Source organism: Clarias gariepinus, chromosome 15 (assembly GCF_024256425.1).
Source record: "Clarias gariepinus isolate MV-2021 ecotype Netherlands chromosome 15, CGAR_prim_01v2, whole genome shotgun sequence".
Taxonomy (NCBI): Eukaryota; Metazoa; Chordata; class Actinopteri; order Siluriformes; family Clariidae; genus Clarias; species Clarias gariepinus.
This window is the reverse complement of record NC_071114.1, coordinates 15,704,671-15,727,902: the sequence shown is the minus strand read 5'-3', so window position 1 is coordinate 15,727,902 and position 23,232 is coordinate 15,704,671. Positions and strand designations below refer to the sequence as shown.

The 23,232-nt window shown below is 34.8% G+C and overlaps 1 protein-coding gene across 1 annotated transcript; it reads right to left on the bottom strand.

The window, feature by feature from the left end:
* Positions 1-304: 304 nt before the first annotated feature.
* lama3 (laminin, alpha 3) lies at positions 305-22,664 on the bottom strand. The gene is made up of 38 exons (XM_053513500.1): positions 22,455-22,664; positions 21,787-21,900; positions 21,270-21,388; positions 21,010-21,090; positions 19,856-19,953; positions 19,715-19,756; positions 18,739-18,890; positions 18,519-18,629; positions 16,273-16,384; positions 15,967-16,134; positions 15,130-15,326; positions 14,923-15,039; positions 14,557-14,711; positions 14,341-14,482; positions 14,155-14,254; positions 13,569-13,685; positions 13,301-13,471; positions 12,816-12,967; positions 12,288-12,470; positions 11,741-11,889; positions 11,456-11,618; positions 11,224-11,351; positions 10,976-11,111; positions 10,625-10,729; positions 9,447-9,589; positions 7,468-7,582; positions 5,802-5,942; positions 5,507-5,637; positions 5,248-5,382; positions 4,808-4,961; positions 4,141-4,238; positions 3,494-3,674; positions 3,083-3,238; positions 2,783-2,948; positions 2,492-2,622; positions 1,896-1,989; positions 1,512-1,631; positions 305-780 (listed from the first exon to the last, which is right to left on the bottom strand). The coding sequence occupies exons 1-38, from the start codon at positions 22,626-22,628 to the stop codon at positions 638-640; spliced, it is 5,094 nt and encodes a 1,697-aa protein (XP_053369475.1). The 5' UTR covers positions 22,629-22,664; the 3' UTR covers positions 305-637.
* Between the last annotated feature and the right edge of the window lie 568 nt (positions 22,665-23,232).

Here is a 23,232-nt window from a genome sequence, read left to right as displayed (position 1 = left end):
AAAACCTACTACCAGGACACCGTACAGTATAAGGATTTTCAAATACATAAAGAAACTGTATAAACCTATACTTCTACAAAATACTTTGATTTAATTCTTTAAAGTGCTGTGGCATTGCTATATAATATTTAAAGCTTATTGATGAAATAATGATGAACTTATGTACACATTAATGCCTACATGGCATGAATAAATTATTAGAGATCAATTCAGAGGTTATAAGCTTTGAGAGAATAATTCTTACAGAACATAATTTTAAAAAGCATTTTTTATTTCTTTCAATTTAATGTTTTCTTTTGCTTTTACTCTACAATTATTAAACCATTACTTGAAAATGATTTCATTAAAGAGAACACTGGCAGGATTTGGTGAGCACTCTTTACACTACTTGAAAAATTACTTAGCCATTGTCATTATACTGGTGTAAGTTACGTCTAAAAACCCAAATGGATATCAACCATTTAGTGTATTTGTACCCAAGTGCTGCTGCAATGATTAAGACACTCCTGTGCTCCTGCCAGAATTCTTGCTCACAATATATTTACACTTTGACATACAAAATCTGCACTTAAGACATAATCAAATAATAATAAAAAAATGGACCAGACATACATAACTAATATAAACAGGCTTTAAACTACTGTGCTGGACATTCACTGATGTTGACAGAACCGAATACACTGCTAACAGACTGAAATGAAAGAGCAGCCTGGTTTATTTGCACATTTCTCAAACATCCCACGTAGGAGCTCCACACAGGCAATATCTTCCTCTTGCTCTCTGCATTGACAACATGAATAAAAATACATTAACAAAATAATATTTTACACATGTCACTCATTTATGCACTCATCATCTATACCACTCTATCCTGTATACAGGGTCATGTGGGGCCTGGAGCTTATCCCAGAAGACTTAGGGCACAAGTCGGACACACCATGAACGGGGTGCCAATCCATAGCAGGGGGCACACACATACAGTACAGTATACACACTCTCACATGCTTATTCACATACTACGGTCAATTTGGGAACGTCACTCAGCCTAATCTTCATGTTTTTGGACTGTGGTAGGAAACCCAGCAAGCACAGGGAGAACATGCAAACTCTATGCACACAGACCCAAGGCAGGAATCGAACCTGGAACCCAGAGGTGCAGTGCGACAATGCTAACCACTACGCCACCATGCCACCTGTAGTATGCCATTAGACATTAATTCATATTTAATCCGCCTCTATAATTAATGCTAACCTTAACCAACATAGCATGCACATCTCTCACACTGCCCACTGAATATTATTATAAAAACATTTAAGACAACAACATAAACCAAAAACATAGAATATGTGATTCAGGAGTATTAATGTTTTTTGTTCTTTCAGCTCTTCCCATAAGGGGGCGCCACACTCCATCAGCAGGTGGTTATTATTAGTTCATATTGCGATATTTAAGACTAGATTTATTTTCAATGGTGCATGAACAAGAAACGAATGCATTTGTGTGAGTTTACCTGGTATGCCTCCAATGTAAAGTGTGCGGCGAGTCTTGGAAGGGGAATACACATAAGACCCCACGGCACTGTTGGAATTGCGTCCCATCTTTAGCTTGATGACATTTCCTTTTTTGGTCACTGATTACAAAAAGTGTTTAAAGATTATATTTAGTCCTCTTATTCCCAATCTCCCTACACCAATTCCTAGCCTTTGTCTCTAACTGCACTGACATAATGATGACATAGTGTTGGTTTTAGGCTCAGTGCCGAAGCTTAGAATGCTTTGTGTTATTTCACCACAACAACATGATATAAACCAAAATGTTACTTGGCTGAGATCAATGTTGGTCATGTATAGCGGTGAGGACAATAGTCCTTTCAGATAAGGAGTAAAAATGTCACCTGTCACACGATGGAAGGATTCCGCACAGAGGGGCAGAGAAGGGGTCACAGAGGCGCTGTAGTCCCCTCCTCCATCATTCAGCTGGACCACCATCTATATTTCCACATGCAGTTTAGTGTAGTAAATAACATACTCCGGTCATTATAAAAAAAAGCAACTTCAAGCACATTAAAATGTATTTTACATTACACATATTTTAAGAAAAATACTTATGAAGGTAATTACATAGAAGTTGTGGTTACTGCGCTGTAATTCAGATGGCAGTTGCTATAAAAAATAAATACACATTCTCCCCTTATATAAAATGCATGCATTACAAAAGGGATCTGTATTCTGAGTTGGGTGGAGTTTATTTCGTGGGCTAGAAAAAATGTTAACAGATATGTGCAATTGGGAAAACAGTCAAATTACAAAACAAAATGTGGTTGGATGATTTATAAAAGCTGTCATATCAGTCGTTGCATAAATACCTTTTAATAGTTATTTGTAATTAATTCTGCTGCTAATGAAAAATGACGAATAGACAAACAAATAATGAATGTTAAATCATAAAGACATTCATAACCCCCAAAACAAAACCAAAGTAGATGCTTACTGTGCCTTTCTTCAGGAATACACTGAGGCTGTGACCTCGGTGACCTCTACAGTGGAAAAGTAAGCCAGTCATGTTCCTGGGACGTACTTCGAAAGTTAAATTAAACACAGCACCCAACATAAAATGTTTCTCTGTGGAAAACAAAGTTGTTCCAGTTAAACATCTTTCACTCACTCATTTTATTCCTGTATAGGCAAAAATGAAAAAAAAATATATTGATTGATTTCATGGTACTGCTCCAGATTTGCTCTGAATTTAATTGCAACATTATTTAGTAAACTATTTTCTAACCTAAAATGATGTGAGAGCCATCTCCAGCAAAGTATGTCCCTTTCTCAACCACCCCATCAAAACAGGGAGTTCCTCCATGATTGACAGCTGGCTCTCCAATAAGAACATCATTAAACTTGATGTTCCGGATGCACCCTATCACACTCTCCTGAGGAAAATGTAGGCTCTGAAAAAAATGACAAGGACAACATTTCTGGAAATGCAGCTTCTTTCCAAGTGAAATCTGAAGTAATATAATATTACTCTTCACCTGTTCTGAATATGTACAGTATAATAACTAAGGATTGTGACGTACAGTACCTGTGCGCCAGTTGTTAATTGAATCCTTCCAGCTCCAAAGTAAACAGGGGGTTGAAGATCCAGTGAGATCCCTTCATCTTTCTGCAGCTTTCCATCTGGAACGTGAACGCCATCCACCACCAAATGTGCGATGTGCTGCTCAAAGCTAAATCTGATCTGTCAAAAAATGGAAGAAGGTAGCTTTATACAAACATCAAAAGAGCATAGACCACCTTAAACTTAAACCCTGGAGATGCGAACCACTGAACAATTTAATATTTTGTCCTTTTCTGTGAAAGAACGTCATGCTTGTGGTCACTATTAGCATTTAGTGTAAATTTCACTGAAAGTAAACTGAATTATGTAATCTCTACAATATTACTACATTATAATGTCCTTCTGCATCCAAAGATCATGAAGTCAGTGACGTACATTGTGCCAGGCACCGTTATTAATCTTCTTTTGATAGGAGATTAGTGTTCCATCTCCAACAAAGAGTGTGACTCTGCCCTCGCTTATGAAGAGTATGATACGAGCAAAACCATGATTATCTGTGATGTGGAGCAGCAGGCCACTGGCAGACCTCGTACGCACGTCCAGGAAAATATGAGGCCTAGGACACATAAGACAATTTGAAAGAATGGTAATATTTATACTAGACCATTGTAGGAAAATAATGGGTGCTCTAAGGTGCATGCTTTATCTTGATTACTCTGGTAAACCACTATTCTAAACATGTTATTATTGTTATTGGAATAATTTGTGCTTTATATTGTGGATAGAAATCTATAATCTTTGAAATAATGTAAGCTTATAGATAGATCTCAGAATGGTTACACAATCCAAAGGACATGTATAAAATTTGTGCAATGGCCTGGGTAAACCTGCTCTTGTGGGCCTTTAACATACTCAGCTCTAAAAAAAACAAAATTACATAAAAATGCTTTTACAGTACTAGCACCATTAAACCATTTTTATTTGTTCTTTTAAGATTAAAAATAATTGTTGCTTGCTTAAACTGAATATTTGATCATACAATAAAGAAAATATAACTAAATGATTTTCTCAGTGGGACATACCTATAATTAAGTTCTTCTTGAGATATGATGTGCTGGATTTGACTGTGTGCATTGAGATGGTAGGCCAGGGTGTGACCAACTTGCTCACTACAGTATTTCTAAGAATAAGATCAACATAATTTATTGCTTGTGTTTGCAAATGGTAAACACTGTATAGTATGTAAAATGTCTAGTCAATGCTAGGTGATAACATCCATACAGTTTTCTTCTTTTATTTATAAGATATGAGCATTGAAGAAATATGCTCCTAAATTCTCTTTTCACATGTTCTTCATTAAAAAAAAAAATCTGAAATTGGCAGGATTTCCAGGACATCTAACCAACCTAAAGGACACAATGAAGGATATCAGACCAATTGCAGATGACTCAAAACATGAGGGACACTTTACAATGGTACCTGTACTGTACAAATTATTTGATTTTTATTTATTGAGTAATTACCTACTAGTATTCATCAGTAATTAATAGCTGTGATGTATTGAATAAGACATACTATTTAACAGTAGTTTCCAGTGGTACTACTGATTCATTTTTATTTAGCTCTTTTTATTTAGCAATATCATAAAATGTTGCTAAACTACAGAATTACAGTAAGAATACAGAATTTAGATTAGTATGAGTTCATGTGTATGGGATTCTTATATTATTTTGTATTCTCTATACATACCTTTCTGATGTTGGAATTAACATGCCATCTTCTTCTTAATCTGCTTCTTGCCATGATGGACATAGGCTGCTGCTGAGTGTTACACGACCCAAAATCCACTAATCCCGTTTGAGTGAAATTGCTCAGATCAATTGGAATGTATCTATTTTCCATTCTAGGTGCAGTGGGATCAATTAAACATGTTAGATTTTTTTCATATTAACTTTATTAAAGATCTTGTTTTGAATAATAAGTACAAATCAAACTAAAATATCAACTTTCTTATTTTGACACTCCCATCACTTTGGCCCCAATAACAGTGTCTGTGTCAAAATAAAGACACATTCATCTGTTTAACTTAAAGACATGTCCAAAAGTGTTCAAAATGTAAACAGAACACATACTTCATACATTATCTCTACATACAAATGAGGTAATACGAACAAAGAAACGATGTTAACCTCCTCATATAAAAGTTCCTGATGCAGCCATTGAATGTCTCTTTTCCTAATATCACATCTGTGTTATGGACCATAGGGCCTGTTGACATTGTCTGCACATCACCTCTGTCCAAATTGTCAACATTTAGCTTCATTCTGGAAAAAAAATTATATATACATATATTATAATTAAAATGTTTTAAATGATGATTTATGGTTGTGATGAATACACTCTAGATCCTTTTGTACTGTTAATGAAAATGCTTAATTCATTCATTACCCTGTAGTGTTTCTAAAAGCTGTCACGTAGTGCCAATGTCCCTCATCGTATCTGTTTTTGGATTTTAAACTTGTTGTACTGTCTTTCATCTCAACATGTCCATTAACCAGAGACAGTTCAAATCCATTGTCCTGTTTGTCAAAGGCAAATACACTGAGTAACCATATGTAAATATATCTGTATTGACTCATGCATTAACGCGTTAACATGCACACATTTGCTACACATTTTTACATGTTTCACAGACATTGTTCATCCAGAGATGGAGAATCATCAGAGATGCCTGCACACTCACCTCACCCCCAGTCTGCAGTAAGACCCCACTGCTCTGTGTGGATTTGAAGCCCAGTGAAACCATTGTGTCTGAACTTGGCAGTGTACTGTTAGCAATAAGAATGAGGGAACTTCCTGTTTCCAGAGTAACTTCATGTACACCCTGAACAAAACACAATTAGCACTAATTTCATTGGAAAGTCCAATTCATTAATTATTTCAGACTACTGTACACTGAAACTCGTGAGAAAGGTCCAGACAGATCGTATACATATATGTATATATGTATTACATATTCAACCAAACCTAAGGTTACTGTATCAAGCAGAAGACCCAAAATACATAAATTAAATAATACAACCCTTTTTAACTGCATAAACCATCACTATGTACAGTACAGGATCATGGAGGTGACATAGCAAATATATTTTTTTATAATTTTGCATGGTCACAAATGAATATTTTGAAACCACAAAATTTATATTTTTAAGTAAAGTTAAGTAACTGAGAAAAAGAGTGTGAAACAAGTGAAATATACACCAGCCATAACATTAAAAATATTAACATTAAAACCGTCTAGGTTTTGGGGTCCCCTTTTGCCACTGTGGAAGTCTTGACCCCCTCTGCAGGGGCTAGCTAAGGGCCTCTGAGGGTGTACTGTGGTGTGTGGTACCATGATGTTGGTAGCAATCCCTTGGGTTCTGTGGGTTGTGGCGTGGGGTCTCCATGAATTACACTTTTATGTCTGGTGCATTCCATAGGTGCTCAATCAGACTGTAATCTGATAAGTTTGTCAGCCTGGTCAGCAGCCTTGGGCTCTTTGTCTGATGGAATTATTGATAGTGGGCTGTGGTGTACTGGGTGTTCTTGTGCCTTTCTACTGTGGCCTCTTTAACTTTTTTTGGGGAGTTTGCTGCCTTGGCTGTTCCATAGGATCGGACTGGATGGGCTAGTCTTTGGTCCCTGAGAGCACAGATAAGCCTTGGGTACCCATGATCATGTCACTAGTTTGCTAGCATATAGTTGATAATCAGTGTTGTTTTGTTTACCTTTCAGTGGTCATAATCTTTGGGCTGATCAGTTTATGAAGCTTATTTACAGTTACTCATTCTTTCAATTATTTACTCATTTTCCAGACTGCTCATTCTGTTTTGGATTATGAAGGCCTCGATCCTATCCCTAAGCTTTCTGAAGATGAAGCTCAGGACTACAAGGCAGGGGACAATCATCCAACATTTACACCCCAATTACACATTGCAGGGCACACATATATTCAATTTGGAAACACCAATTAACCTGCAATGCATGTTCCTGGACTGTGTGGGAAAAATAAAGTACCTGGAGGAAACCCAAAAAGCACGGAGACAACATGCAAACTCACAGCACACAGACCATGGAACAGACCACAGTGCTAATAGACAAGCCAATATGGCCCCTGTTTCATTTTCCCTTGGTCATTTTTGTCTACACACAAAATGGCTAAGCAGTTAAAAAGTCTGACGTCAAATATTAACAAATAATGTTAGCTAAAAAAAAGACATTATATGAATTATAAATTAACAACATAATTTCTATATTTGTTATACAGTATAAAACACCCAAAAATCTGGATATATTTTTAAAATAACTTTAAATACAATGGTTTTGTTCTACTAAAGTTTTACTTGATGTTTTTAATCCAGCTTTACCAGTAAAGCCAGTGGACAACCAGGATGAATTCCAATTGCAACTGAGAATTTAATGGCAACATCCACCTCAAGCCCTTTAAGACAGCCTCTTAATGCCGGGTGGTTAATATTTAGTCTGTAATAAAAAGAAGATACAATGAGAATTTCCTGATTATCAGTTCAGTTCATTTAAAGTTGCCTTACAGTGAAGAGGGAAGAAACTACACCACAACAACAACAACAAAACAGCAGCAACAACAACAAAACAGCAATTCAGTTTGCTTTCAATGTAAAAAACAAGAGTATTTAGGACAGTGGGTGTGCTCTGCATTTTTTTTTTTTGCTTCATTAACTATACAAAGTGTTATTACATAACCAATGAAATGTAATGAAAATTGGATATTCCACAATTCAAAAGTAACTCTACCCAGTTACTGTTTGGCTTATTCTCTGATTCATGTAATACAGTAGATATTATTATATACAATATAATGTGTAATATTTGTCAAAACTTTCTACAATAAATATTTTAACCTGCTTTATTTTGTGCCAAAGCAGGGTGTGTGACATTTAAAATATTCCTGTACTTCAGTTGACTCATTCTGTCATTCTTCAATTTCAACAGTTAGTAGCAATGGTTGACTGTTAAAACTTTGGTTTACATTGCAATGCACCTCACAATAAAACCCTTTACAGAGGATTCAAGAATGAGTGAAACTAAAGTGAAGCAGAGACAAAACCTGGAGAACGCCAAGATGTACATGAAAGATGAGACAGACTATAGCTGTACATCTACTTCCTTAGTAAGTATAAACCCCTCCAAATTTGTATTTTCTGTTAAAAAAAGCTTATTGATTAGGATTTGACTGGGTTTCCAAAATACATATTTGGCATGCCAGCAGACAAGGCTCTGTGTTTATACTAGAGACTTTAGGAAACACAGCCATTAGGAAACACTTTTAAGTTTCAGCTCCTTAGGCTGATGATGTGCTGGGTCCTAAATTAGGAGATGGCAGGATTAGACAAGGAAGGTGACAGATCAGCCAGCAAAGAGTGAGTGACCTGGTATTTTTAGATTTCCAGAAAAAAACTTAGGAGCTCTTAAACCCTTTGTGAAAGCCTGTGTGTGCATGAAGAGCAGAGTATACCCTCTGCTGATGTTGTTTGAGGTAAACTTAAGAAGACTAGCTGATGCTGCCAAGCGCTACCTCCCACTCCCAGAGACCCATCTCTGCAGGCAAATATTCAAAGCCACTCTTTTTTTGCCCACAAGAGTAAAGTGTAGAGTGTGTGTGCGTTAATAATTGGTTTTATGTTTTTCTTTTTTGCTATATATTAAACACGGTTATCTATTATAGTTTGTACTTAATAAGGAAAAAGTGTGATTTTTGTTAAAAAAGTGAAAAGTTTGTGTCTCCTGTTTTGATGTTTAATGTTGTTAAGCTTGTCATATGAAAATAATTGTCAGTTGTCACCATAGTTCCACCCTCCTAATCTTTTTATAGTTAGCCTATATTTGTTTTGTAAAAGTGGGGTAACACAAAACTGTGTTTAAATATGTAGGCCACATATTTTCAAATCACTTTGAAAAGTCAAAAAATCAGTTATAGTCTTCTATATCTGTCTGCATGGCTCAGGAGATATGAAGTGCAATTTTTCATCTGAGGTGGGTGCAACCACTGCACCAGCAAATTTTTTAAATGACACACCCCTATGCTGCATCACTCCACCTACATGGACACAAGCGTGTTTATTTATGGCCATACAATAGAATTAATGGAAAAATTTTGGTTCACATTCTAACGCCATTAGCGATGCATTGGTATTATTTCATCAGGGCATAATTCCACCTGCACAAGAATAAAGCCACTGTAGATTTCATGCAATATGACAATGCAAACTGATTTTTTTCACAATAAAAAAAATTACTCAAGGGCAAATGGATTCTACAATTTATAAAAAAAATTCTCATGTGTAGGTTGCACTGAAACCGCCTTTACCTCTCTGCGATCACTGCTGGGATTCCTCCTATAAATGCTTGTGTATAGACCTTGTAGTTGACCCTAATATTAACTGAATAAGCAACAACTTTCATCTCAAATTTGTTGGGTGACTGAAGGATTTTGATGTTTTGGAAATAGACCTGCAAAAGAATAATATTTTATTCATACATAAATATTTATATATAAATACAGTTAGATTTTTTATTTATTTATTATTTATATAACTGGGAAGAGCTCTAAACAAATAGTAGACCTTTAAACTAGAGAGGAAGGCAGTGTAATGACACCAAAACAAGGGTGATGTGTTCTACTTTCTTGCGTATTCTCACAACTGCATTTTGAGTTGCATTTCTCACAACTAACTGTAAATATTGGAAGAAGCATTGTTAATACTTAAATACATTAAATTACAGTAATCTAATTGAGATTAAATGAAAGCATTGTTTAAAGTCTATAAATGGTAAGTTTTTTTTATCATTAAATATAATTACGTTAGCTGTTTTTAAACGACAGAATTGATTTTGTGTTGATTTTTCACAATCCAGCGATACGTAATGACTTATAGGAAATTATTCATCCCCTTTAGAACTGAAGATCCGTTGTTCACTCGTTCCCTACACCGCTACAGTGTGCGCGTCTCCTACTGTAGGTGTGTCTTTGTGTGCGTGCGCATTTCATAGGTGTGTGTGCGCGGAGAGTATGTGTGTATGTGTGCGCATTTCATATGTAGATGTTTGAGCAGTTAGTAGTATATATGTATGTATGACTGTTTCATATAAGTGTATGCAAGTGTTCCATATGTGTGTGCATAAGTGAAGTTTGATTTAAGCCCTATACTGCGCCTCATAGAATGATCTCATATTGGTTTTTATTTAACTGAATGAAATTGTCATTCAAGTTGTCATATCCTCAGTAAAAGTGTGTGGTGCATCTTAATAATTTGCTTTCATAAGAATATAGAGCTGTGTGCCATCTGCATAACAATAAAAAGTTTTTTTTTTATTAATGGGTTATCTTTAAATAACAAATATTTAAAATAAGTTCTAATGTTTAAAAAGAGATTTTTTTTTAATGACAACCGATTATTTCCGTGCACTAATGAAATTGCATTTTTTATTTATGTCATAAGTCATAAAAGTTTTTGGCATAAAGCAATATATACTATATGAGCTTACCACAGGAAAAACTTTTACCGTACTCCTTTCAATTTGTGTTTCGCCATTCTCTGTGATCCGTAGAACAACATAGCCTCGTTCAACAGTAATAGTGAAATGAGATTTCTGTGAAAAGAAAAACTGGTTTTAGACATTTCTTAATTTTTTACGCAGTTACACAGTTTATAGTTTTTGCATAGAATGGTGCCAAAAAGAAAAAGTGAGAGTGTCAGAGGCGCATTTAAACTGGAGGCCGCCAAAGGTTAAATTAAAGTGTCTGGTAAGAGTATAGTTATTTTAAAATATTTCATTACATAATTTCTGCACCCTCAATTTTCATGTACTTGTCATCAATTATCATTCTTAGCTTACCTCATTGCCCATAAAAAGCAGCAAGGCATTCTGTTGTCGAGTTGAAACAAAGAACCTGACAGATCTACTGCTGACCACATCGATCTTACCATAGCCTGTACCATCGAAGTACTTTGTCACCTCTCGGGTCTCACCTCTAAATGAAAAGAAAAAGACAAAATTATTATTATTATTATTATTATTATATATTATAAGTTAGAATTAAAACATTTAAGTGAGAGTAAAGTGTCAGGAATGTTTTAGGTTACCTTAGACATCGGTCTGTATTTCTTATGTTGACAGCATGCTGAAAGTTGTATAGGCTGAGGATGTGTTCATTTAATGTGTTAAACTCAATGCACCCCTTAAATTTGGGATAAAGGAGTTCTAGTGGTGGCTAATATAAAAAACAAATCAGAAAATTAAAACAAAAGTACAGTTTTATTGATTTTGCTAAATGAATCAAACTTCTTAATACAATATCATATGAAATGAACTTACAGTGAAGTCATCTGGATAGCCTCCCACATAGAAAACAACATCATCACTCCCAAGATCCAGCAAGTTTACAGTTGTATTTGGTTGATTTGTGATTTTTGGCAGCTTTCTGGGGTCAGTTGAGGTGTAATGCCTGGTGTAGATGACTTCTGCATCTTGGTAAACTCTAATTAAGGCACAAGCCCAAGAAATAATGCAAGGCACTAAACAAATACTCCATAAACTGTATTTACTGTAGATAAGACACTGTGCAAATTCTCATAGATCTGTTAGGTGAATTGATTTTACCTATGGAAGTCCACTCTATCCATAAAGGAGCTTGTAATGCTGGATTGAGTAATTTTTTCAGTCTTAATTTTGTAGGTTGTGCCACCCAGTTTGTACACGCAGTATAGGACACCATCTATGACCACCATGCCTATAAAGTCTCTCTTCGTCTATTTGGAAAAAGATTAGAAGCAAAACAACAAGTTACAAAATGAAAGAAGTTGAGATATCATAGGTGATACACAACGTGTTAGTTAATCAGTTTTTTTGACACTTGTGATGTCGAGTTAAAATCTGTTAAACTGAAGGGGAAAATTATGCTAAATCATTGTGCGATTATATAGCAAATGTCGTTAGCACATTTTTACAGTATTTATGGAATATTTTACAAAAGATAGAGTAACTTGAAAATGTCTTAAAGTTAGAGATGGCTAGGGCTTTTTTTCTAGGTTAATAAGCAGAAAGACACAGCTTGTCATATCCCTGAAAAACCAGAAGGCTTAAACTCTCCCAAGCTAGAATGTTATCATGCATCACCATAACATATTATTATATTATATTACTGTACATTTTTGTTTCCTAGGTAGAGGACGAACAGATTTTCTTCCTCTCCATATTCCCCAGCAGAAGACTTGTCTTTAGGCCGGTGGAGCATCAGGTCCATGGCAGTGAAGGCTTGTAGATCAATTAGGTTTTTAGGAGGGCGCAGCTCTATGTGGCTTTCACCAGAGAATAAGATTGGTCCTCTAATCTGAAGACACAGAACAGATGTTGAGTCAGGGGATCATGTGTTTAAATCTTAATAATGCCTCAGATGTAGTTAAAAAAAAAAATAAGGATAGAGAAAAAAATCAACCTCATCATATTTATTATGTGCAACTATAATATATTTCACATGCGCTTTTTAATTACCGCTGATGATATACTATGGAAATGTCAGAGACATAGGCTGACAAATATCAGTTACAGTAAAAAGATTGGCAAACCTGTGGGGCATGTCACTCTGTGGCTGTTCCAATGTTCCCTGCCATTTGCCAAAAAACTGTATATTGCCTTTTTAGAAAAATGTGCCACAGCATAAAATGTCAGTACTTACTGTGTTGGCTAATTCTCTGGTTCTCTCAATGATGTCTTTGATTCTCATAATGTTATCAGTCATATTAGCTCTGCTGGGCATCTCAGTCCACTGATTCTCCACTTCAGCCAGTGTATCAGTAAGGTTGGGAAAGAATTTGTTCAGTGTATCCACTGACAAGAAACACAAATGCATTAGTGACACAAGGTAGAAACTGCACTGACACATATGTTGAATACATCTGAATGATTATGTATATCTATATAGACTTAGCTCAAATCTAGCTCTTTGTGAGTTAAACTATTACTGTAGCATATTTGTCCTGACCGAACCACTTCTTTATTAAGAACTATAAAGTGAATATGAAGCCAATACTGATCACATTGCCAAGGGTGATTCTGAATGTGCAACTTTGTCCCAGACAGTATATTACCAAAAAATATAAGATATTTCTATATAATGACTTTGCATACCCCTATATTACTGCAATATCTGAAGCGACTCACATGTTTTGTTGATGCCATTGAGTATGTTATCCACATTTGATTCCCCAGCTGGTATTTTGATCTTGTCCAACTCTTCACTAATGGTTCTTAAACATGCTGTGTCATTGTTGGCTGCTTTGTTGGCAGCCTGGACAGCATCCTTAGCTTGTTTCAGAAGGGCACCAATATGATCTGACTCAAAAAGTTAATTCCAAATGTTTTATAATAGACGTACAGTTTTATAATAAATAAAACTCATAAAAGTTTTTCTTATGTTAAGACATCTTACCTCGGTTGATTAAGTCTAGTTCATTCTTGAGAGTTTGGATATCTTTTTGCATATCCTTTTTTTTGCCCTTTGCCTTATCCAGGAGATTTTGAACGGTATCATATTTTTGTGCAATATCTGAATATCAAGATGAAAACATAAGGTAGAGATTTAAAAAACATAGACAAAAGTGTGTATGATTTATTTTGTGCTCATAAGTTATCAGGAAAGAGCATATTAACAGAGGCATAAATAATGTTGTTATTGCATGAGGAAAAAAAATATCAAATGCAATATGCAAAATGCAAATGCAAAATAATCAATGCAACAGTCGATAATTCTTCAAAAACAAATACTCCTTTTATACTAATAAAATTAACAATTATTATTTTATTTATTAAAGAACACTGTACTTTTAATCTGTTTCTGGGTTCATTAAACAGGTCTGGCATAGATAGCATATTTATTTTAAATTATAAATGCTTTGTAAACTGTATTTTGTGTAGAATAGACAAGAATAAAAAAAAATCAAAAGTACTGAGGTATAAAAGAAAGTATTTGCATTATAAAAAAATAAAATCATCAATAACAAAGTAATCAAGAAGACCTTTTAAATTATTTTCTGCTTCCTTAGCATTGTCATCTAGACTGTTCGCCGAATTCTTTAGTTCTTTTGCCTTTTTGATGGAGCCTTGTGCTTTTTCATCCTATCCAAAGAGTGAAGAAAATCAAATTAAATGTTTTGCAGCATTTTCTAAGTAAAACTAACTATATTGTGAACAGTAGTACTCACCACTACGGCATGATCTGCTGCTTTATTGGCTTTGTTAGCTGCTTCCTCTGCTTCTTTGATAGCTTTAACAATGTCTCCAAAAGCTTTGATCATATCTACTGCTTTATGAACAGTTGAAGTGTTGATGAAATTTAGAAGAGACCTGTAACAAAATGTGTACTAATGTTTCTGTAACCTCACATACAAAACATACAAGTCTCATGTGAGAGAACGTACATTTGAAAATACATTGCAAGATCCATGAGCTCCTGTACATGATCCTCTGCTTTTCTGACCAGACCATCCATGGCTGTGGCTTTAGAAAGCTCATCAAGTCTCTGATTCAGTTGTGATTTTGCTCCATCCATTTCAGCTGCAAGTTTGGCATAGTCCTAAAATAAATAATATCTAAGTTTATGTTTTACAAAATACAAACTCACATACTGTGATCTATTTTACACTAATGTACATTATATATAAAGCTGATGTACATTACTTTTTATATAAAAAACTAATGTATATTATATGTAAATTATATATAAAATGTATTATACAAAAAACTGACATAAATGACACGTTGATGCATAACAATACCAGACTTACATTTTTTAGGTTGTTCATCATGCTCTGAAGAGCCTCTATGCCTCTCAGTGTTCCTCTAATCATTGCTAGATCAGACAAGATGTCATCTTGCTTGTTCTCAAACCTCATGTGATGATTCTGAAGACATGATACAGTGAACTGCAGCTTACTGAATATGTTTATATGACACTTATTATTCATTACCTTATAAAGAACAAATTTAAATACCCTAATATCAGACAAAACTTCTTCACTGCCATCATTTATGATAATTGTTTTGTTTACAGATGTTTCTGCTTGCTTTAGTGCTTCCTCTAGCTCTTTAAGCCCAAAGTTCGTGGACCTCAGGACCTGGGCCATTTTTTCAGCAGTATCACGGGCACTTTCCAGAGGACTTGTTAGATTGTTCATGATGTTATCTAAGACTTTGGAAAAGACGAACATATTTGACAAAAGTGATTATATTTAAAAAATTCTTAATTGAGTGTATTGTGGTGGTGGCTTGTAGAGCAAAGAAGCAGGTGATTTAGAGCACCACCTTATACATATAATACTAAATTCCAGTCACAACTTCACACATTTTAAATTCCATTTAAATCCTAATTATGTAATTTAAGTAACCAAATATTTTTTCTTAAAAAAACAAGCTAACAATTGTGCTGAACCATGCTTACTCTATAAATATTTTAAGATTAAGATTTTAGGATTTTTAGAGCAGATTACTGGATGGTTAAAAAGTTCCTTATTTACAGCCATCAATATTTTATAGCAATATTCAGGAATGAATTTAGAAACATTTGCCAATTAATGTTTTTGGAGTATTTGGGTGAAAATATTATTTTGCTTTTTACTGTGAACCATAAGCTTACTGTTACTGTATTGTAGATATGTTCCCATAATATGTTAAAGTTATTTTGTTTCTTGCTATTAGGTCAAATGTGTGGTCAAAATACAGTAGCTAAAAAGTTCTTTAAGGTCTTTCCATGACTAATAAGTACTGTAGATTAAGGCAAAACCACTTTAACAACTTGAAATTGAACCTGAACTCAAACAACTAAAACTCACGTTTTCGTGCTTCCCAGAGCTCATATTCAGCCAACCTCCTCTGCACCGTACAATTTTGTTTTTGCATTTGTTCCACCATCCATTGTGCCTCCGTCAACATGCCAATCAACACCTTGCCAGACAGACTAGGCTCAATCCCGTTCAAAATCTTCAGCTGTTCCAGGAATCCTGAACATATGAGTTTGCAAAACACATATTTAAAAAAAAAACAAAACAGAAAGAATAAACTTCAGTTGTCTCAAAAATATCACAGTGTACCACTTCTAAATCTATATAAAGGTAAATGGCAAACTTCTTTTGACTTACCTTGTATTCTATTCAAAACTTCTTCAATATTAGTCAGCAGGTTTTGGCCCTTTTGGTGGTTTTTGTTCACATCCTTTAATAAATGCTGACTGTTTAAAGAAATTTGATCTGCCTGAAAAATAAAATGTTAACACTGTAGCAAAACAATTGAATGTAAGCCCCTATGTTGCATAAACATTCATGTAAATTCATACAAAGTAAAAGTCACCATATACACTCAAGTTCAAGTTCAAGTAGGCTTTATTGTCACTTCAACCATATACAGTTAGTACACAGTGAAATGAAACAACGTTCCCCCAGGACCAAGGTGCTACATGCAACATAAATTACAACATAAATTAACAGAGACACTAAACTAGCTAACCAAGAGGCCTAGTTAACTGGCTAGCAGAGACAGGACAGAGAGACCTAACATAACATTATGTTACCTAAAGGATTATTAGGAACACCATACTAATACTGTGTTTGACCATCTTTTTTGCCTTCAGAACTGCCTTAATTCTACGTGGCATTGATTCAACAAGGTGCTGAAAGCATTTTTTAGAAATGTTCGCCCATATTGATAGGATAGCATCTTGCAGTTGGTGGAGATTTGTGGGATGCACATCCAGGGCACGAAGCTCTTGTTCCACCACATCCCAAAGATGCTCTATTAAGTTGAGATCTGGAGACTGTGGGGGCCATTTTAGTACAGTGAACTCATTGTCATGTTCAAGAAACCAATTTGAAATGATTTGAGCTTTGTGACATGGTGCATTATCCTGCTGGAAGTAGCAATTAGAGGATGGGTACATGGTGGTCATAAAGGAATGGACATGGTCAGAAACAATGCTCAGGTAGCATTATGCTTAGGTCATTTAAACGATGCCCAATTGGCACTAAGGGGCCTAAAGTGTGCGAAGAAAACATCCCCCACACCATTACACCACCACCACCAGCCTGCACAGTGGTAACAAGGCATGATGGATCCATGTTCTCATTCTGAATGTCTAAACAGAAATCGAGACTCATCAGACCAAGAAACATTTTTCCAGTCTTCAACTGTCCAATTTTGATGAGCTTGTGCAAATTGTAGCCTCTTTTTCCTATTTGTAGTGGAGATGAGTGGTACCCGGTGGGGTCTTCTGCTGTTGTAGCCCATCCGCCTCAAGGTTGTGCGTGTTGTGGCTTCACAAATGCTTTGCTGCATACCTCGGTTGTAACAAGTGGATATTTCAGTCAAAGTTGCTCTTCTATCAGCTTGAATCAGTCGGCCCATTCTCCTCTGACCTCTAGCATCAACAAGGCATTTTCACCCACAGGACTGCCGCATACTGGATGTTTTTCCCTTTTTACACCATTCTTTGTAAACCCTAGAAATGGTTGTGCGTGAAAATCCCAGTAACTGAGCAGATTGTGAAATACTCAGACTGGCCTGTCTGGCACCAACAACCATGCCACGCTCAAAATTGCTTAAATCACCTTTCTTTTCCATTCTGACATTCAGTTCAGGAGATTGTCCTTGACCAGGACTACACCCCTAAATGCACTGAAGCAACTGCCATGTGACTGGTTAATTAGAATTTATTGCATTAATGAGAACTTGAACAGGTGTTCCTAATAATCATTTAAGTGAGTGTATGTTTGTATTTATATTTATAATTAAAAATAATTATAATACAGTATTAGTATTAGTAATGTATTTTACTACATGATTCTATTCTTTTGGTTTGTTTTAACCCAAAACCCAGCCAATAAGATATTCTTGAAGATTTTTAGCATTCCAGTGCAGTTCTGCTTGAAACCCTGTCTTTTGGGGAAATGTGTGGAACTTTACCCCTTAGGGTTCTAGATGAAACCATTTTAAATAAATATAAATAAGTTGCTTTTTATTGTTGTACCACTTGTTTTGTACATGTTCCACATCATTAAGCTATATGTTAATATGCACAGTAGTAGTAATAATAATAATAATAATAATAATAATAATAATAATAATAATAATAATAATTTATTTAAAATTTTTAAGCAATATATAAATATATTAATTTGTTTCCATCGTATTTGTATTACAAGTTATTTTGTGATGCATAATTTCTAGTTTCCCAGTTTTAGCTCAAGTACATTGCTGTATTTTATTATTATTTTTTTTTTTGTAGTTTTGACTTGTTGCTTAGTCTAAATAATACCTTATTGCACATTATCTTATAAGTCACTGGCTTATTGTTATTACATATTTAAAAGGTCATATATAAGAGTACATATACCTTAATCTTTAGTTCAATTTTGTCTTTTCTGATACCATCCATGTCTGCCTCAAGTTTGTTCACCTCCTGCTTTAGAACTTGAACAGATTCTCTGTAATTCTTTACTAATACCTGAAATGATGAAACATTAACTTGCTGAATTTGAGATTTGAGATTAGGTCACTCTTTTACTGGAAAATTATGAAATATATGAAATGGTATAATGAGGAGATTTTAGGACCTTTGTAGCAGTAATGTGATGTTCTAGTTTTCTCAGGGCAGTAAGATTTATGGAGATGTTTCTGTAAGACTTGACTTGGGCCTTGAGGATCGAGAACTCATCATCCATTGCCTCTAAGTCATCTATTAATGTCACAAAGCAACTATCGCACTCTGTAAAAAAAAAAAAAAACATTAAACAAATTGAAAGGAGATATTGTAGCCATGCCTGATTACAATTCCTAATGTTCCAGTGTAATTCATCATTAAGACTTGAGTGAAAACACTACATGTGCTGCTGCTAAAGGACTTTTTAATGCTTAAAAGCAAGTTGATTGCTTATTGCAGAAGAGTTTAATGATGGCTTTGCATCACATATTATTTTGCATGTTTTCTGATTTTGCAGTCCTGAATCTAAAAAGATCTGTCTGTCTGTCCTCTTTATGATTAATTAATTAATTAATTCATTCATTCATTTATTGATTAATTCAGACAGGGAAATTGCCTGTCTGATGTGTATAGTCCAGCAGTCAATGGGACTTGGAATTAATTATATCTTTTCATTATAGTTACAACATTCAGTGTGTTACATCTAAAAATCCTGCATACTAAATGAAAACTTTTGTTTTGCAGAAAAAAACCCAAAATATTTTTCTTAATTGAACCTATTTAAATTGAACCTTTAGTCTGCTACGCCATTACTATACTTTAAAATAGTTTTTAAAAAAGGCTTTGGCACAAACTTGTGCTTTCATTTGCCTGTAAAAACAGATTTTACTTATTTCAGAAGGAAACATGTGATCCCAAGACCTTATAAGTAAGTTCTGCTTTCAAAGTATTCAGAGTTGTTAACATCATTTACCGGCAAGAAAAAAATAGCAGGAAGTAAACTGAAACAAATGGAAAATTTGCTAATTCTGCAGTCCTGCAACAAGTTCCAAAGTTTTTATCTGAATCAAATATCTGAACGGTCAACTCGTGTTACAGAGAACACATACCTTGGCAGTCACCATTATTTGCATCATCTGGAGATTCGCATTCTACAAAAAAACATAAAATTTACAGTTACAATATAGTAATGCAGCGATCTTTTTAGAAGGTGTGATATCAAATACATTCAGGAGCTCAGTTTAGCCTACGGCCTGTAATGGAGTCACAGATGTCACCGTAATCACAGTCACAAAGCTGACAGCTTCCTCCATCTGCGAGTGGATCACCATAATAACCAATGGCACACCTATGAAAAGAGGGATGATTTATTAAGTATGAAGATTGTTAAAAGACCTGGCAGAGTGTAGTGGGATGTCAGTTTGTCTAAAGCAAACAGGACTTGATCAAGACATTTAACAAAGACATTTATAAATTATATTCATAAGTTATAATTAGGCAGACCAGGCCTTAAAATGAAACAATATAACCACAATCAACCTAAAACAGTCAAAAATATTCACTAATTAGTTCATTCTCATTCACATACAGTATGATCACTGGGACCCTGGGTCATGATTTATAGAAAAACTTATTTAAACACATTGTAATTAAACATAAACATTTATCATAGTTGATTCCACGGCCTATGCTTATTTTCTATTTGAAATGATCTAATATTCTTTTTTTTTTAATTGCTTGAAAAATGTTTTCTATTTTGTAACAGCATCACAATAGTTTGGGCTGAAATAACAGATTTAAATTCATGTGCATGTTACAATTTCATTACATTAACTTGTAGAACACACATGCCACATAATTTACATAGAAATTACATAGAATTTGGAAATCACTTGAACTAAGTATCAGAATTTAAATTGTTGTTTTAATACTTTAGTTAATTTTGCTTTCAAGAAATCTCAGTTGGTTTCCGGTTGTTTTGAAATGTAACCATAAATAAAAAGAATTTTAAAAAAATGCAGTGCATTGGCCAAAAGGCCATACATTATACATTCTAAGAGAAAATCTAAAGATGAGTTAACATCTGCTCATGGTCCTGGAGCTGGACTTTGGACACACCTGATCTAAATTTTTGCTGACCAAAAATGTTATTTTAAAAATACTTATAATAGTTGATACATTAAAAGTTTGACATTTTTAACCTTTAAGTAACCTGCCTCGAGTGTTAGCATTTTTAGTAAGTTTTCCACCATGCAAAATTCTCCAAGTCAATGGACTTTTGACAAAAACATAACAATATGTCTTTCTTATGAACTTAAAGAGAGATAAAAAAACAAAGAAGCTATTGAGGGAACATAATGAATAGGTACAGTATATTCATACCTAAATGTTTAGATCTACACACCTTTCACAGTGGGTTCCAGAATAACCAGTCTTACACAGGCATTCAAAATGATCTCCAACATCCAGACACCCAATGGCAAAACTGTACAAATGAGCAAAAATTGTTAAAAATAAATTGGTTCTTGCTACAGATCTGTATGTCTCAGAATTTTTAAAGGCTGACCTTGCTTTATGTACAATAAGGAAATTGTGTGTGTGTGTGTGTGTGTGTGTGTGTGTGTGTGTGTATGCATGCTTGTGTTTGCTGTACTGTGAACCTGCCTGTGAGACAGCTGTGAAAAGGGACATGGACACACTCGACAGGTCCTGAGAGCAGCGCTGCCATAGTGTCCCTCAGCACAGCGCTCACAGTGATCTCCTGCTGTGTTGGACTGGCAGTTCTACACAATCAGAAGTGGAAACACAGCTTTACAATGTATATAACTTGTGAATCATGCTCAGAATAAGTGTCACAAATCTGCATTATGAAAAAAGTCAATAGAAAATTAATGTGTTGTGGACATCTGATTAGATATACCTTTAATTACTAATGTTTACAATTGCAATATTTACAAAATTTCTTTTGTTAATTTCATTGTCTAGTACATAAAACTCACATTAAATTGTAGTATTTGTGTTGTTAAATAGATTCTTTAAAACCCTATAACCCTATAAAATGGAATATGGTAGTAAACGTAAGCTGTTGCATTTTGTTATCAATTGAAAATTGTCAGAAAAAGTTACTTGCATTTCTGCCTGCATCCTTTCTACTGTTAAATAACAAGAGTGAAGCTCTTACCAAGCATTTCCCTGAGTTTTGATCACACTGATGGGAGAGACCATTGCAATTACAGGGGACACATTGTCCTCTGTACGGTCCCCGTCTCTCCCTGTACTGTCCAGGGTCACAGTCCTATACAGAACAAAGGACGCTCCAAAATGAGCATTTCATTACCATCTCTGGGTATTACTTATTGTAAATCCTCTATGAATGCAGCCAGAGTAGCTTGTTAGTCAGTTGCTATTATCAGTGAAGCTTATAAACTTTTTTGGATAATCTTTTTTTTCCTTCTGCTTACTAATTGTTAACAAAGTTTCATAGCTTTTAATAGCAAATTAAACCTAAAAAAACATCAACTTCCTGAAATACCAGGATTTGTTAGCAGTTCCAGATTTATATTCCTTCTTCCTGTAGTTACATACATTTTCAATTAATTTCACTATGGCTACTCGATAATTAGTAGCAATTGCTAAAACTATGCTTGAAGATGGATAACAGACCTAGAGATTGATTGGTTTCAGTTTGAAAACATCATAAATGGTTGGTGCAGTAGTTTTGAGTAATATTGACACACTGTAATCCTATACTCTTTGTAATGCAAACTACTCTTGAGCTACAATTATCCAGACATTTTCACACCACTACCTGCCTGCATTCAGTTCCTAACATTTGATGCAGCTCCTTACCTGTATATTCCCTCCAGTGTGGTTGTATGTAGGATCACAATAATTTCTAGAACGAATCCTTGGATCTTTGTGGTTGTTCTTCAGGTGTACCTGACTGGGTTGTGATCCTTGGGCTGCAAGAGAGTGTCTTGATGCAGCCAAACTGCAGAACAGCAGGAACCACAAACAGCTCATCCTACTTGCAATCTCCAACCATAAGCTCTAACAACACCTCTGGGTTTCCACATATAATAATCTCTGACCTGCCTGCAGCTACTGAGAAAATCTTGAGCTTGGCTTAGGGCTGGGCTGTTTCTCAGGTTCAAAGATTACTTTTTTATCTTCTTGCATATTCATTCAGTGCTGATAACAGAGCATGAAGTATAAAGGCATGGCAGAGACTGAGTTTCTTTCATGTTTTTACAAGCTTGGAGTTGGGAAAGGAACATTAGCATAATTAAGTTTTGATATATTAATCTTTGTGCAACTTACAGAACTTTATTTTTTGAGAAAGAGGTGATCTACTGCTTATTGAAATTGTTATTGAAACATATTGAATATGTTTCAGTGTACAATTATTATAACATGCCTAACAGCATGAGGAGTCCTACACATTGAAAATTGATTGGTCATTACAGTGTAGTGTATATGACAATTAATTTAACCAATATATATATATATATATTGAATAATAAAAGTAAAATGTAGTGTTTCACTGCTGTAGCAGACATAAAACTTATCTAAGGTTGGTGCAGAAAGAAATCAATGTTTTTGGTATTAAATGTTCACAATTTTCCCA